This window comes from Laccaria bicolor, genomic scaffold (assembly GCF_000143565.1).
Source record: "Laccaria bicolor S238N-H82 LACBIscaffold_44 genomic scaffold, whole genome shotgun sequence".
In the NCBI taxonomy this organism is placed as follows: Eukaryota; Fungi; Basidiomycota; class Agaricomycetes; order Agaricales; family Hydnangiaceae; genus Laccaria; species Laccaria bicolor.
Window position 1 is genome coordinate 419,839 of NW_001889915.1, and position 16,646 is coordinate 436,484.

The 16,646-nt window shown below is 46.3% G+C and overlaps 3 protein-coding genes across 3 annotated transcripts; 2 read left to right on the forward strand and 1 right to left on the reverse strand.

The window, feature by feature from the left end:
- Positions 1 to 145: 145 nt before the first annotated feature.
- Positions 146 to 7,862, reverse strand: LACBIDRAFT_332831 (uncharacterized protein; the record flags this gene model as incomplete). The annotated part of the gene is made up of 29 exons (XM_001887399.1): positions 146 to 164; positions 192 to 376; positions 426 to 572; positions 624 to 818; positions 869 to 900; positions 959 to 1,565; positions 1,625 to 1,788; positions 1,852 to 2,492; positions 2,556 to 2,690; positions 2,716 to 2,801; positions 2,858 to 3,066; positions 3,207 to 3,307; positions 3,421 to 3,612; positions 3,695 to 3,698; positions 3,825 to 4,092; positions 4,149 to 4,213; positions 4,270 to 4,370; positions 4,426 to 4,442; positions 4,618 to 4,863; positions 4,919 to 5,092; positions 5,149 to 5,353; positions 5,406 to 5,482; positions 5,534 to 5,948; positions 5,999 to 6,185; positions 6,234 to 6,320; positions 6,398 to 6,534; positions 6,588 to 7,357; positions 7,416 to 7,466; positions 7,527 to 7,862. 29 exons carry the CDS (start codon positions 7,860 to 7,862, stop codon positions 146 to 148), a joined length of 5,853 nt encoding a protein of 1,950 aa, XP_001887434.1.
- Positions 7,863 to 11,982: 4,120 nt separating this feature from the next.
- Positions 11,983 to 12,276, forward strand: LACBIDRAFT_310271 (uncharacterized protein; the record flags this gene model as incomplete). The annotated part of the gene is made up of 3 exons (XM_001887331.1): positions 11,983 to 12,035; positions 12,094 to 12,115; positions 12,175 to 12,276. The coding sequence occupies 3 exons, from the start codon at positions 11,983 to 11,985 to the stop codon at positions 12,274 to 12,276; spliced, it is 177 nt and encodes a 58-aa protein (XP_001887366.1).
- A 502-nt stretch (positions 12,277 to 12,778) lies between these two features.
- Positions 12,779 to 16,514, forward strand: LACBIDRAFT_332833 (uncharacterized protein; the record flags this gene model as incomplete). Its single annotated transcript, XM_001887332.1, has 7 exons — positions 12,779 to 12,813; positions 13,011 to 13,032; positions 13,235 to 13,786; positions 13,837 to 14,127; positions 14,178 to 14,493; positions 14,647 to 16,068; positions 16,129 to 16,514. The coding sequence occupies 7 exons, from the start codon at positions 12,779 to 12,781 to the stop codon at positions 16,512 to 16,514; spliced, it is 3,024 nt and encodes a 1,007-aa protein (XP_001887367.1).
- Positions 16,515 to 16,646: the final 132 nt, after the last annotated feature.

Sequence of the window (16,646 nt, forward strand, 5' to 3'; positions counted from 1 at the left end):
TAGATAATGAAATGTATATGGTGATGGCCAGGAACCAGTGACGAGGACAGCCAGCATTTAGCCACTTTTAATCAAGGGCAATGGTGATGTCAGTATTGATCATAGGCTCTGCCGCCGCTTGTAACCTCCTAGGATGTTCGAAAGGTTAAGCAATGACCAAAGCACTAGACAAACGAAAGAAAGAGACTAACATCCCATCTTGGGCCCATCGTTGTCGGTTACTAAGCAATTTCTGGGCATGATATGGGTTGGCTTTGATGTCCTCCATGTGTCTGAGTAACGCGTTGACAGTAGGTTGATACGCGGTACCAGAAAATTGGATCTTGGCCCTCTCTCCAGAGCAAAACCGTTGGAATTCATGAATACAATTCGTGATCTGTAGAAGAGCAATGAGCATGGTATGATCTGAGGTAAAAAAATCTTACGCAGGTCATGACAAGCACCATACAGAGTTCTGGGACGCTGTCTTTGAAATTATCAGGGAAATGGTGAGCCAGACAGTCGTTCCCAGTATAGAAGAACTCAATGCATAGAGCACGAATGCAAGGATGTGAGAAATTGTTTGTTTTCCCCTATTCAAGCAAAATGAGTGATAAATGATGGAGAGACGACGCTGAACATACATTGGCATCCTTGCCACCTTTTAGGTACTCTGAATCTCTGATAGATAAAAGTCTATTGGCATTGGCCACAATATCGCTTTCAAGCTGTCCTTGATTCTCAACCAAGGGATCCAGATCCTTAGAATAGAATCGAAGAACACTGGTACGACCCATAGTCTTCAACCTTCCACGAAAGGTGCTGCCCTCTTCAAAAACCTATTGTGGGTCAGGAAATAATCCCCCCCCCAAAAAAAACAAGAGCTTACGACGCTAGCCATGTCATCGCTAAAACTGAAGCCTGTAAAGTATATTTCAGAACACAAATGAGAAGATTAAGAAGGGATATTAAGGCGTACCAGATTCAAAGAGAAGCCCCTCATTTTTTCCTTGAGCAATCTCCTCTGATAGAATGGCTTTTGCGACTTTAAAGTCTGCATCAATAGCTTTGGAGGGAAAGCTATGTATCAAAGCAACGTGCTTCTGGTATTTGATCTTAGCTCTTTTGATCACGACTTGCCATACCGAGGGGTAGAAGCTCAAAATAGTTGGGTCGTGGTTTCCTTTTGATTTTAACGAGTTACGAGGTGCTCTAGTAGCAACAGTCACAGGAACTTGAGGGTCTTCAGTGGTTTCAGGTACTTCAGTGATTTGAAGGGCATGGGAAACGTCAGAAACTGAGCTACCTGAGATAGCGTCAGAAATGTAAGTACCTTGAAAGGTTACTGGATCTCCAGCACTTTGAATGGTTTCAGGCTCTTCAGTATGGCATGCCACCTGGGGATCCTGGCGCTCGATGCGCTTGCCACGCTCGCTATGGTTATTATAAATACCTTGGACCTGGCGGTGGTGATTTGCAGCTGCCACCAAATGGCTGCGTTTTGGAGGGCGGTTAGAACGGTTTTTCTTGTGATGCGCCGTCAAAACGTCTTGTATGAGAGGTACTTTGTGACTATCTTGATCCTCCTAAATAACATATATTGTCAGCTATCAGAATGGAAAAAAGAGACGAATACATTATCTACCAGACCATGAGGCTCTTCCCCCTCTATGTTAAAGGTAGGCTGATGGTTGCCTTCAAACGAGATGTCTTTGTTCTTATCATATGGGGTACAAGAACGAGGTGCGTGCAAGACAGCATCTGCCTGGCGTTCATCTTCTGAAGGTGACTGTTCATCAATTTCATGAGCTAAATGCGTAAGATCAGTTGCTGAACAAAAGAAATATGAAAAAAAGGGCTGAAAACATTCACCTTCTAATGATTGTTGCTGGTCGACATGATCAACATCAGCGTCTTCTTGCTGGTCGACATAATTGACATCAGCGTCTTCTTGCTCATCTTCTTGCTGAAATTCGTCGTCGACATGATCAACATCAGCGTCTTCTTGCTGGTCGACATAATTGACATCAGCGTCTTCTTGCTGAAATTTGTCGTCGACATGATCAACATCAGTGTCTTCTTGCTCATCTTCTTGCTGAAATTCGTCATCGTAGTGATCATGCTGACCACCATAGGTGTTATCCTGAAAGTCATCAGCAGCCATACGTGGAAGTGTTATACTTTCTGTTGTAGGGCGCAGATTATTGTCGTCGATGTTGTTGTCTTCATCCTCCTCCTCATCTTCATCATCCTCCTCATTGCCATCCTTGTCATAGCAATCATCAGTACCGTCGTCACTACTATTATCCTCACTGCTAATGTTTTCGTTGCTGTCCTTGTAGCTGGTGTTCTTTTCAAAGGCGTTGTCCACATCCATATCCTGTTCATCGTTGGTTTTGTTGCTGTTTACCATGATATTGTCGTGTATCTGTGCTGTCTGGTAGGTAGGGTTCTTAGTACGCTGAAGAGCTATCTGAGGGCCTTGGCGTTTTGCGAGAGCGTCCATGGAAGACCTATTAAGTTGTTATTATGTTGAAAAGAAAGCAAGATGGATGATATTACTGATTTGCTCGAACCTGAGGTTGACGCCCTGGAAAACTTTGAGGAAGACCTTGTGGTGCGTATATACCTCCTGGCTGAAAAGGAGGTGAACTGGTAGGATATTGAGGTCCTTGGAAAGTACAGACCAGACGATCTTGAGGTTCCAGCACCTTTCTGGGACCTTGAGCAACTAACCAATCAGGTAAATGACTTCGAGGTAGGGGTGCTGCTGGTTTCAAAGGAGGATCAATAGCACAAGGGACCGGTGCATCAACTTGTCCCTAGAGACACCAGAGCATATCAGTTACTTGCCAAAGTAAAAATGAAAGACGCTAACCGCTTTTCTACGTTTTGCCTTTGGCAAAGGCGCCATATGATTTTCAGCCATGTTGTGGGGAGCATTGTCAAGCTCGTCTCTGGAATGCTTTTTGGTTTCAGTTTTTTGCAGAGATCTTTCTAAGCCAGCGCCGACGATGTTTGCTGCCATAGTCAGTTGGTGTATAGCACCGCCCTTTCCAGCAGTTGAACGGACAGGGCGACCATTAGCTAGGTGGGACTAAGGATGAAAGAGTAAAAGATAATATAATGCAAGAAACAGCACCTTGGGTTTGGGGGACAGCATCGACATTTGAGTTCGCTGGATAGATAGGATTAACCAGTTTTAAACAAAAGTATTAAGCACTTACCAACAGTTGAAGATGCGAGAGCCTTGGCTTTGCTTCCTCGACTGGTCTTTAGGTTGACCAAAGTCGCCTTACTTTTCTTGCCAGCGAGGCTTTGGTTTTCACTGTTTTCGGAATTCTGGGAGGCATTATTTTTCTTATTGTTGGCCATGACGATAAGCTGCTAAGTTGGGTGGGCTGAGGGGATATGAAGGGAAAAGCTGGACAAAAAGCTGACGGAAAGGCAGACAGTGATGGGTAAAAGTCAACCAAGTTTTGATCCTTTTGGGAGGAGATATACAGGTCAACGGGAAGCCCTCCCGCAAGTCCATTTTGGGTCAAATGTTGCGGAGGTGTTCCGTGTTGGTCCTCAGATACCAAGTGGTCGTGCAGGCACAAATTGAAGATAGCGCGAGTAGAGGAGAGGTGTCTATTGAAAATACAGTTACTGAAAAATTGCTCAGGCCACAAGAAGAGATCAGTGCTATGAAAAAGCACCAGCACCGACTGACAGAGCTAATAATATAGATGATTGGCTAATCCAAGGTAATAGAGAGTGCGCCTCCATGTGGAAGGGTTATGATTCTGTGGGCTGAATTTTCTTTAATTCCTTTTATGTGTAATTGAAATCATAATACTTACATCCCTTGACTTGCACAATTAGATTGTCCCTTGCCGCCTGGAAATCTGAGGATGGGAGGATAAATCCACTTTTCCTAACCCAGTAGCGCACTTCACCACAGTACAGTTCTGCGTTAAGGACATCCTGGTGGGCAATAAGAATCTTTTGTTGAAGCCTTTGAAGTTCGACAAGGAGACATGCTTGGATGTCACGGCGTAATGATTCTTGTTCAGAGGCGTCCTGTAGGAGAGAGCTCGCCTCTCCAGCTGATTCTATCTTCCTTGCAAACTGTTGTGGAAATCTAAAGTGAGTGGGTAGGGTTTCCAAAAATATCGGCCACTGACTCCTGGGTTCTGACGCTCTGTACACCTAGCAGTGGCCAGGACGTATGCCTTCGCAATTGGTGGTACTGTGTGAAGGCTAGATTGGGGCTACAGCCAGATACCAGTGAAGGATTTAGCTTACCAAGGGACATTACAGAGTAGAAAGGAGAAACAGGAAAAGCGGTGGTGATAGTGTGGTGATAGTGTGGGTCAAGAACGGCGCTGAGTTGAGGCGAGATGTAGCTTCTTGGAAATCACATGATGCTGTGAATCAACCTTGGGACGAAAAATGACAGACAAACATCTAGTTTGTTTCTAAAAGCATAGGTAAAGTAGGTACATTGGTCCCATTGAAGCTTTCATGATTGCCCCAGCCATTCCTATCATCCACATATGACTTGAATGTTCGATCGCTATGGTAAACTAAAGACGCCCGTAAACCTTTGAAGTGAAGATTATAGTGAGTGATCTCAGACGAAGAAAAAACCACCATGTCTCCACTCTGGCATTCCACAACGATCCCAAGTTCATGGAGAACCAGTGCCCCCCCTTGACAGGCACTGATGGGCATGACAAGGCAAACATTCAGGTCCTTCCAGTCTCGGTGAACAAGAGTCGATACGTTGAAGTTGAGAACAACACCACCAAAGGGGTATGTTGGGCTCATGTCATTGGAAGGGAGAAGGTCGACAGAGATCCTAAGGGCTTCATACTCCTCAGGTAAGTACTTTTCTACCTAAGTGAGAGTTATCGTTAGCATTGAGAGAAAATGATGGTTGTAATCCACATACCACAGAACGCTGATATTGCCAAATTTCCTGGAATGCTTCTTCAAGTTCATGATATTTCTGCATATTTTCATGAGCTTCTTTTGAGAGCCTTGGCAAAAACTGGGCAGTATTCAGGCGACTTCCTTGACCGTTATAGAGCTCATCGGGGTGGACATCTTTTGGCGCCCCATCTCCCTGAGAGACCATTCAATAAATAACTTAGAAGATTGATGGAATATGCGCCCACTCACCCTAGTAGCATACCGATTGTACCATACAAAATGAATTGAGGGAAATGTATTGCCAATCCCCTCCTCTTCAGTGTCAGTGTGTTTCAGACCATCCGGAAATAGAGCCATGAACTTGTCGAGTAGTTGATCACGTAGACGTTGATCCAGAGTGCTATCAATAAAGGCAAGGTTTCTTCCATCCTTGCAGTTGATTCGGACTCTCTGACTAAGAAGAAATAAGCACCCCTTCGAATACAGAACAAATGTTAAATACTTACGGTTCGTGACCGCTAGTGGCATATTTCGTATACTTTGATCTGGCGTTTCTGACGCCTGACTGTAGGACCTGTTTTACCTGAAAAAAAGGAAGATGAACCCAAATCAAGGAAGAAAAGAATTCCCTTACCTGCTTCTGAAATGACGCCATATCCTTTGGAATAATGGCACTTATGGCCTTCTTCCTGTCTTGCTCCGTCCAAATAAATCCTGCCTTCCGAGCCTGAGACTTGTCAGTGTAATGTCGTTTTAAAGGAAACTTTTTATTGTCTTGGTGGGAACGATTGTAATTAGTGTTAATGATCACCAAGGGAAACTCCTTTTCTGAGGAGGGAACTGCACTGTCGGCACCGTCGTCATCACTGACATCTTCTTTGTCTGTACAAGGAGAGGGGGGCCTGCTGTCAGAATATGCAGTGGAAGTAGAACCCACATTAAGGAGAGTCCTGTTCATAATGTGCAGGGGTAGGAGAGAGGCTGGCTGGGAGGAAAGAGGAACCAGACAAGGTTGCCAAGATCCATGACATCTTTCTGAGGTGAAGGTGCTATGCGTTCATATTAGCAGAATAGCTGAAGGGAGACAAGATAAACATACTTGAGGGGAAGACAATCAAAGAAGCGATCCGACTCATTAAGGTCATGGCACTTAATTTGAGCAGGCAATGATAATGTTTTCAGTGCGCCCGCTGAAAACATCGTGGAGAAAGATACAGGAAACTGTCTACGAAGTTCATCTATAGCAGGGATGACATCGCTGACCATTTGACGGCCAAAGGGAGTATCTATTAGATAGTGTGAGTATCAGCCTGATATACAAAGAGAGAACTGACTTGTGTCTGGGTTTCGAATAGCCATGCAAAGGCGTCCAAGAACTTCTCCTGACATTTCAGTCACCAAAGTCTTCTTTCCTGCTATCGCTATCAGCATAAGCAGGTATATAGATCCTAGCATGAGGTGAGCTTGTCATAAAAACACAAATACATATCAGACATACCAGCTCTTGCAAGACCAGCAAATTTGCTGCCTTGAGTTGCCCACTTCTGCTTGGTATCCAAAGTTACACTTTTGAAGTCAGAAAGGAAGTCTCGTAAAACATCCCGGTTATTCTTGTATTTATGTGCGACACGCATACTGCCAAAGAAAAGAATGTAAAGATATATTCCTGAAGATAGAAAGGTACTTACTCCTCTATCTTCATACGAAATTGTATGGTGTTGATCATGCTGATAAAATGAACCCCTTTCTCAACTTCTTCGGCCTGAGAGCAACGTTGCGCCAAGGAGTAGAGGCTGTCGGTTTGAAATGCGTCTGTCCCCCTCCCCCAAGGGGTACCTCTGATAAAGGCGTCCATGGCTGCCCTGGACTGGCCGTTCACAGATTCCAGATTCTGGCTGGCATTCACGATGGAGGACATGAGGCGTTCCGCATGTGCAAGTTGTACAGGACGGCGAGCACCAGATAGAAATTGTGGAGGTGCTTGCCCTCCTCGCCGACAGGGAGTACGAGCCCGAGCATGGACACGAGGAGCATTCGCGGACACGTTGGCGTTGATCGCGTTTCCGTTGACAGTGCTGGCAATGTTTTCGTGAGCGACGTCGTGGTTTCCGCCAGCAGTGTTGACGGAGCTTCCGCTGGCGATGGTTTCGTTGACGGAGTGTCCATTGACGACGTTTTCATTGACGGCGTTTCCGTTGATGATGTTTTCGTTGACGTGGGCGAGCCTGCGGCGCTTTGCAGCTCGTTCCGCGCCACAGAGACCATTACCGCGGGGGGCGATGATCCTGGATCGCCCGCGATCTTGTCCGTCATCCTGGAGATCTGCCTCATTCTCCATCCGCCCCGGATCTATCCCAAGACCATGCCCCCCCATCTCCTCCATCCATAAACCTAACCCGTCCCCCGCCAATTCCATCCCCCCCTCCAGCCTTTCCTCCTGGGTGAAGTAGATGCCTCTCTGATGGTCGTAATCAGTGAACGTCAGGTTTGTGTAAGAGAAGTACGCATAGACTGACCTGGTTTACCCCTTGTGGACTAACACTGTGGCGTCGTTTCTTTTGTAGTGTCTAATAGAAAGGACATTAGAAGAGATAGAAGGTTGATACAAGGGAAGATGGATGACATACCTGAAACCCTGTATTTGGATTGTCAGAATCTGAGAGATTGTCGTCGACGTCCGAGTCCGAGTAAGTGCCATGATGACGAGCAACAAGAATAGACGCCTGGTCGGCGTCAAGATTCGCAGCATTGTCGGCGTCAAGATTCGCCACATTGTCGGCGTCAAGATGTTTGTTCCAAAAAAGTTTGGACGTCGATGCGAACGGCATCTGGGAACTGTGCCATGCATGTTCAAGTTTTCCTAGCAAGGCTGAGATGCAAGGGTCTGGTGATGTTTGCGCTGAAGGCTGGTTGAGAACGCCAACCAAAATTCCGAGTTCAAAGTCATCCAGGAGGTAGGGCATAGTGGTTTGAAACCACTATGATTTCCGCACGTGACATGCCGCAACCGTACCGACTTTCAATGTCATTCTGACAGTCAACTTCTCTTTCATGGTGAAATATATTAAATTAGCTAGAGTTGGGGTATACAGTCCACTAGTACATAAAACTTCATGAAGGATGTCGTCTGGTGAGAAGAGGTGAATATATGCGTAATAAACAGTAAGACTAAGTGCGTTACCTATGCTTGAAACGTAGTCCAACGGTGCGACGCGCATGATGTTCCTCGACGACATACAACTCGGACACTGAGCTTGGACACTGAGCCGGTTATTGGAGGCAGCTGAGGTGGGCGGAAGTCGTCAGAACGAAGAGATACAATGACATCATATCATACGGACCATCTGGATCCGCTGTGCATAGCTTCTGACTGAAGGGAATGCGTTCAAGTTTTGGCAGGCTTTAAACAAATCGAAGCGTCTAAAAAACATATGGTATTAGCCTCGCATCGTTAAAAACGCCTGCCACGTCTGCAAAGGAAAGGCCGTTGGGGCAGGCGTTGTCGACTTGCAAGAAAGATATACTGACGATCAACTTGAGCCAACGGAGTCGCTTCGAGCGCGTTACCGGGTGGTAGTCCAAAGATGGAGTTGAAGCAAAAAAAAGTTGATTCAAAATCCTGTTCATACCGTAAGCATTCAGTAAACTTCCCAATTTCAATGTTTCAATCGTCGTACCAGTAGAAATCTGTGGTTTGCGGTTTTGTACGCTTTTCAAGCATGGCGCTCACAAACGAGGTTAAGAGGACCGAAACTGTCACAGAATTGTCAGCATGTTAGACTAAGTGGCAGACGGAAGAAGGAGGGGTATGGTTGCGGCACGGCAGAGAAGAGGAAAACGAGCTAAGGTAGGAAGGGGGGCAAGTCTGACTGTCTAACGGAAGGAGGAACTCACTCAGAGCCGATGCACTCGAACATCTTTGCAATGAAGTCCATGTGCTAACTCTTCGCGCATCCTTTCAATCTCAACATCTCCCCGCTCTCTCTATATCAGTACAAGTTGACGAAAGTGATCATCGGATTTCGTTCTGCTCACGGCGGGAGGTCGGGTCTCCAGGCGATGTCGGCAGTAGCTGAACGACCCAGAGCGGAAACATTGGACGGCTCGTCATGAAACTCCATTCGACGAGGGGGGTTCGCGGCGAGAGTCGAATCCATGGGTACTTCGCGACGGGAAGCTGGCCGAACAAACACACAAACACAACATCGACTTGACAACAATGATTTTGCAAGTAGGAGGGCCCATAGGTGGGTCGCAAGGTAATGAAAGAAAAGGTGTGTTTAGTCGTCTTTCGCACAGCCACACGCAAAACAAGCACGACGACAACTCGCATTTTCGGTGCATATGGTTTCGATGACATCATCGGGCGGTGTACCCAATAGTTCCGTGATGATCGAAAACTGGTTAACGTCTGACGGCGGAAAATATTGTAACATTGCACCCAGAGAATGAACGGTGACGTACGATCTTTGCCTGGGAAGAGGGGTTTGCCCTCGAGCATCTCTGCGAAAATGCAACCAGTGCTCCAGATATCGACAGCGACATCATACTTTTGCCATGTCAACATGATTTCTGGTGCACGATAGTACCGTATGGAAACATAGCCGGTCATTTGAGGGTCCTGAATGCGCGCAAGACCGAAATCGCAGATCTGAAAAGCAAAGGTAGGAAAGGTCAGCAGCGTGTCACGCGAGCAGCAGATCCGAATACCTTCAAATCACAGTTCTCGTTTACAAGAATGTTGCTCGGTTTCTATCACGAGTTGAACAATAAGCGTGATTTTCTCGGTAAATAAAATAGCGTACAAGGTCACGATGAACCACGCCAGCTGAGTGCACATACTTGAGACCACGCTGTCAGAGGTATGATGATGAGAATCATTCATTACTAAAAGAGACAAGAGGAAACGCACCAGAATTTGGTAAAGGAAGTACTGGATGAACTGTTTCTCCAGCGGCCGAGATGTGAGCAGTCGATGTAAGTCAGTTCCGAGGAGTTCAGTCACAAAGTATCTGCCGCAGGGCTCGTCAATAAATCTTCCAACGGACTGGAGGGAAAACTGACAGATCCTCGAGAGGAGAAATGAAGACATCGCTGAGGCTGATAATCTGGCCACAACGAGGTTCGTCAGAACAGCGAACGACGAGAACGAAGAAGACCGAGGCACTCACATTTTCATGTTGGATGTGCTTGAGAAGCTTGAGCTCCCGGTACATTCTTTTGCTCAACACCGGTGTGCTGAATGGCTTCATGATCTTCTTGATCGCCACAGACGCGCCTGTAAGTTGGTCCTTGCTCGAACTGTCGTGTTACGATCAATCTTTCGAGATAGGGGTGATGTCCTGCGATAGAGATGCCTCCATCCAAATAATGAACACTGCCGTAGCTGAGCAGTGGGGATATAACGTGAATTACAGCCCACGCAGTGATACTAGCGTTGTCCTTGTCCTTAAGACTCATTTCGTCATCGTATACCACCACATCCCCATCCCAGGCGCCTCCTGGACGCATGAAGTTATCCCATTCCGCTTTCCCTTGATCAGAGGTGATAAACTGACGCAACGCGTCAAGGGTTTGGAATCCACCGCCAGGTTTCAGGCAGCGCTTCAAAATAAGAGAGGGGATGGCGATATTAATGCTATGTTGCACATGAAATTCTTGATGAGAGACCAAAGTGCAAGTATCAATCAACAAAGGACGTTTTGGGGACACCATGCGGTCATATAGAATCTTGGGGCTGATGGGACTGGGGGGATGTGATAATTGCGGGATTGGTACGGTGGTGAAGCATTCTGCATGGCTTGACCCTGCAAATAGGCTGCTACGAGGTGTTTCAGCGATTGGGGTGAAATATGATGAAGACACGCTGGACGTAGGGCTGATTGCGCTCAAAGGGTCAGAGTCTTTCCGTGAAGGAGATGCGGCGCTTGACGGGAAGGGGGATCTTGGGGTTTTGGCAGGAGAGAATTCAACACTGAGGTCGACTTTGAGGTTGCTGCGAGAGCGTATAGGACGAAGCCGTAAGTTTTGCTGAACACTTTTGTGAAGTCGTTCAAGTACAGCCAGATCCTTTGAGAGGTCGTCTGGGTCGGCGTCTTCTCCCGTTGGTATATTTAGAGACGGAACGGCGGCTGATAGAGGAGATAAAGACGGAGATGACTCTGGCGAAGAAAGCTGTAGGATATCATCCAGTTCATTGTCAGAAAGCTGAAGGTTGAGGGGAGATGCGAGCGTTTCTGATTCGAGTTGGACTGTGGGGCCCCGCTTCTCACTCGCACGAGTGATAAACCCAAGCTGGCTTTTGCTAGCAGGGCAGATGAGTAGATGGGGCGCATAAGGGTAAACCGCACTAACGTTGACGTCGCCCTTCTTTTTCACCGATCGCTCCTGCTCCTCCCGCAGCCCGCTCCTCCTGCAGTTCTTCGTCGATTTGCTAAGTAACCCGTTTCGCCTCAGCTTCTGCTTAATGACGGGACGTATGCTCTGCCTCCGTCTCCGGATTTCGAACAAAAAGATACGTTGGCACAAGTTAATTTGAGTAGCCAACAGCCAAGATGCATCTTCCGTCTGCCTTGTGGGTGAAAGCTATTGACAGATCTAGGGGTAGAGGTTGTATCGAAGAAAAGGGGACGTAGAAAACAGGGAAGAACGTACCGGATCCACGAGCTCACGGTCAATGAACCGGGGATGGTAATCGATCCCACGATGCTCAGCATCCCGTCGACGTGGAGGCCAAAGCGTAGTTCTTGTGTCCTCCTCCAAGGTCGCCGCAATTGTGTCCACCGCATCGACGGTGTTGAGCGTCGAGGAAACTAGGCGAGGCCGAGAGATGTTTATTAAGATGTGGGGTGGTGATGTGAGTGCTGCATGGGAGAAGGCGTTAGGAGCAGGAAGAGGGAGGGAATGGTCAAGAGAGACAGACGGGTGGTTTCTGACAATTAGAAACCCGCACGTGACATCCCGCAACCGTACCGAGTTCCATCAAAATCACTTTGAACTCTTTCTTCACGCTAATCGTCCTCCCTCCTCTCGTTTGTGTTGCGCGCATACACCATCGCACTCCTTCATTTCATTCTTCACTGCATGCTATCTACCTGCTTTCCTATTGCTGTCTTATCTGCTCTCTTTATTACTCAGTGAGTATTGGATCTTTTTGAACCTCTACGTGATATTCTAACCTGCCCCACTTTTCAGGACTTTATTACCTGTCACTTCTGTAAGTCCAAACCCATATTTGCTAGTAAGAAGTATTATCAATGAAGATCTATATTACAGGTTTCATACTTATGCGTTGGAGGGCAAGAGCATGGGGACGTATTGTCTCTCTGCTCCAGCGACATTCATCCCGTGAAAGTCCATGGGACATACCATTTGTGACATATGAGAATGTGTCACCTATTGTTCAAGGAGCCCATTTGAATGGCAATGATCATGCTTCCTGGCAGGCTGAATGGTTGTTTTTCTATGAGGAGGTATGCTGTCCGTTTCTTAATATCTAAATTGCTGCATGTCTGACAATTTACAATTTAATCTCATATAGTTAATCCATACCTTGAGTCGCCCCCGTTTATCTTCAGAGACTGAATGCACGTTGGTGGAACGACAATCCTGACATCTACCATTCCCACTTAACTTCGTGCAAACCTGTATGTGACCTGACATCCCTTCACTTCTATCTAAGTAACAAGTCAATCTAGGATGTGCCAAGGCAATTCCTTTGGTGATTGGTTGGGTCGCAAGATGGGTCTTGTGATGGACTTGGGTGGGAGATTTCGGAAGTTCGGACTTACAGCTCATCCTCAGATATCCAGTTTAATATTCGTGAGTAATGTATAATGATGAGTAATCTTATTGTCATACTTTGACTTTCCATACCACCATGATCCCCATCGATCGTTCATCACTTGAAGACAAGTACAGGAGTCCGAGATTATCGATAAAGCGCATCTGGAGATCGTTACTTTGGAAGGCTGGGCCTTTTCCACACAACCGAGAAGCAGCGCTTCCCAACTGCATCATCGATAACAAGAAAAAAGCCATGCCACATATCACGACGATGAAGGGGAAGAACTGTTCTAAGGGTCTTCTGGCTGAGTTGTACATCAGTACAGTTTTACTTTGACTTATGGCTACGTAAGACAAAATCTTACTTCTTTATCGCTTGGCCTTGAAGGGTAAGAGGGTACAAGATTCATTAGTATTACATATCGGTTTTCATTGTCACGGGAAGAAACATTGTGTCCAAGAATGCAGAAGTATGTTTTCTCACGTATTTGGCTGGTCAGCGCTGAGCCACCTGTGAAATTTTGCCGTCATCTATTCTACTCTTATGAAGGTGTATTGCCCGCATTGTGGAAAGAGCTTCAAGGATAACATTCGAGTGCAAAACCACCTGAATCAGCCATACTCTGCTTGCCTTATCCACTACAATGAACTTCTTGAAATCAACACGGGTCTCTTGAAACAACTTGAAGGAAATCCTCAATCCACGCTACTTCAACCTACAAGCCCTGATGTTGGGGCTCCAGCTTCAGGCTATGGGTCTCATGGAGAAGGAACACAGCCAGACTTTGCCCCTATGGACATGGATGTAGACTTCTCTGAGGAGCCTGTCGACACACCAAGAACTCCAACAATCTCAGCAACGGAATCTCATCCAGACGTACCACCAGCTCGCTATTTCAAAGAACACTATCCAAACTCCTCTGAAACCTATGGGCCTGGGTCAACATTTATGGACCTTTTTGATCAAGACACGCATTCTGAAGAGCGAAAGTTCAATATATATTACCCGTTTGCCTCAAGAGATGAATGGGAACTTGCTTCCTTTCTGCTTCAGTCAAACCTAAGCTTGGCATCTACGGACAAATTCCTCAAGTTAACGGTTGTAAGTTGGTATTCCTCTTCATATAATCCTGTTTACACAAATATCCATAGATTCAGAATCTTGGCCTATCGTTTTGCAATGCCAAAGACCTTAGAAACAGAGCTGAAATGCTTCCTGCTGGTCCAGCCTGGAAGACCATGGAGATTACAACGGCTGTCCCTACCAAAAACAAGCTCCACCTCTTCTATCGTGACCCTATCCAGTGTCTGGAGTCTCTCATGCGCAATCCTCTTTTAGAGCGCTCCATAAAATTTGGCCCCTTTCGACTGTTTGAGTCCGCCGTGAAGACCATGAGAGTCTATACAGAGTGGCTCTCGGGAGATGCTGCATGGTCCATGCAGGTACGTTTATGACACTCTCAATCCTGACTTATTCTGATGTCCTTGAGAAGGAAAAATTGCCAGTGGGCGCTACCTTGCTAGGAGCAGTTTTATCATCTGACAAGACGAATATATCTGCGAAAACAGGGAACCGAATGGCGCATCCTCTTCTTATCAGTCTTGCCAATATAGACATGGATACCCGGAACAAATCTTTGAACCATTTATTTCTGCTCCTTGCGCTGTTGCCAATCGCAACATTTATCCACCTTAGCAAGAAAGTACAGGGTGTTCTAGCTTCCCGCCTCTTTCACGCCTGCTTAGATATCATTCTCAAGCCACTCAAGATAGCCGCACAGATTGGAATTATGATGACGGATCCACTTGGTTGGCGTCGATTCTGTTTCACTCCTTTAGCTGCCTATATCGTGGACACACCTGAATCTGCACTAATATCAGGTGTTGGGGCGAAGACTTCTTCTGTTACGATGGCAACCTACAAACAGTTGGGCGACAATTTCCGTCATGAACCCTGAACAGCTTCCACAACACTTGCGCAACTGATGGCCTTAGAATCGACTGTAAACCCATGGAGCTTGGAGTCTTATATGAAAGAATCGAAGGAGAAATTTCACCTCAACGGTGTTCATCGCCCATTTTGGCGAGACTACCCCCTTTCTGATCCATCTGTATTTCTTACTCCGGAGCCTCTTCATCACTGGCACAAACAATTCTGGGATCATGATGTCAAATGGTGTATCACCGCACTTGGGGAGAATGGCCAGGAAATTGATTTTCGGTTTTCAGTTCTGAAGCCACATACCGGCTTTCGACACTTCAAAGAGGGAATATCAAAGTTGAAACAAGTGACTGGCAGGGAGCATCGCGACGTTCAAAGATACATTGTGTCTGTTCTATCTCAAGGTGTTCCTCCAATGTTCATTGGAGCTATCCGCGCACTTCTCGACTTCCGTTATTTGGCGCAAGCAAAAGTCATTAACGAAGCCACCTGTGATCAGATTCAAAAGGCTCTTCACGACTTCCACTTGTATAAGCAAGCCATTCTGGATGCTGGAGCCCGGCGAGGAAAGAAAAAGGCAATCTTAAACTGGTACATACCCAAGCTGGAGTTCCTTCAAAGTGTCGTTGCCAATATTCAGTTAAACGGGGTTGCAATTCAGTGGTCTGCTGATACTACAGAGCATGCTCACATTGAGGTTGTCAAAGATCCTACAAAATCTGCCAACAACCAAAACCATGAACCACAGATATGTCGTTACCTTGACCGCTTGGACAAGCTACGTGATTTTGATCTGGCTACAGGTATTCGCGAGTCTAAACTGGACTTTCGATTTCGAGGCGACAATGTTATTCCAGATCCAGACACCTTTGTTGACAAACTCGGAGAACAAAGTCACTTCAATATCAGTACCACCGCTGACCTTCTCGCCAATGTAGACTTTGTATCACCACTCATTGGCTCCACACGCCCCACAGTAGATTATTTCAAGATTGCGTCTCAACTTAAGCTTGGTCAGATTCCGAATGCTCCCCACCCTCACAGAACACACCAATCCTCACCAAATTCTACTTTCCATCTGACCCGTGATCCCAGCTTCAAACGCATGCTTGTCGATGATGTTGCGACTTTGTTCAACCTTCCGGATCTCCGACCTGCCTTAGGGGACTATGGACAAAGAATCTCGCAGACAGAGGAGTCTTCTACCACTCTTATTGGAGGCCGACGATTGTCAGGCGACACGTGCGCTCTTCCCTTTCTTTATCTTGAAGTCTGGAACCAGCTCCGAATTCAAACAAAAGAATACCATGCACCTCATGGCGTTTTGGCCGCCCACACAGTCAACGCGTACCCACCATCTCCTGAGTGGCCACTAGGCCACTATGATTCTGTTATAGCAAATGTCGATCCTGCTGAAAAATGGCCTCAGAGCGGCCTCAAAGGTATTTATTGATTCCTTCAGCCTGTATATAGAACGATGTTCTGAACAGTCAATTATTTAGGTCACATTGTTGTCGATGTCCGAGTGGTGTTTCGTATTGTCCCAACTCTGGCAATGCAGCATATCCCAGATCAGTTTTTGGCTTACGTTCAGCGTTTTGATATTGTGCCCCAGGTTAATCAATCAATATCTGGTTCAAGAACTGCTAAAGGACCATTTCCCAATCCATATTCCTCCCTGTATATCCTGAAAAGGGCAAAGAGGGCAGATCAAAGAATAATTGGCGACATTCTTCCCCTCCATCGTATTCGTGCCTTAGTTGACATTGCTCCTCGCTTTGGTGACATCGCAAATAAGACGTTGACAGCTCAAAACAGCACAGTGTACAGTTCCGAGTATTCATTGAATAAGTACTTCGATAAGGAGTTATTCTGGGCATTAACTTAGACACGTTGTATGTTTGCGAATACAATTACTACTATGCTGGGTTTTGGAGTAAGGTTGATGGCGGAGGGCCTTTGTCTAAGTATAAACAGCCTTCTACCAATCTGTCAATGCTACCTAACACTGCGGCAGAAT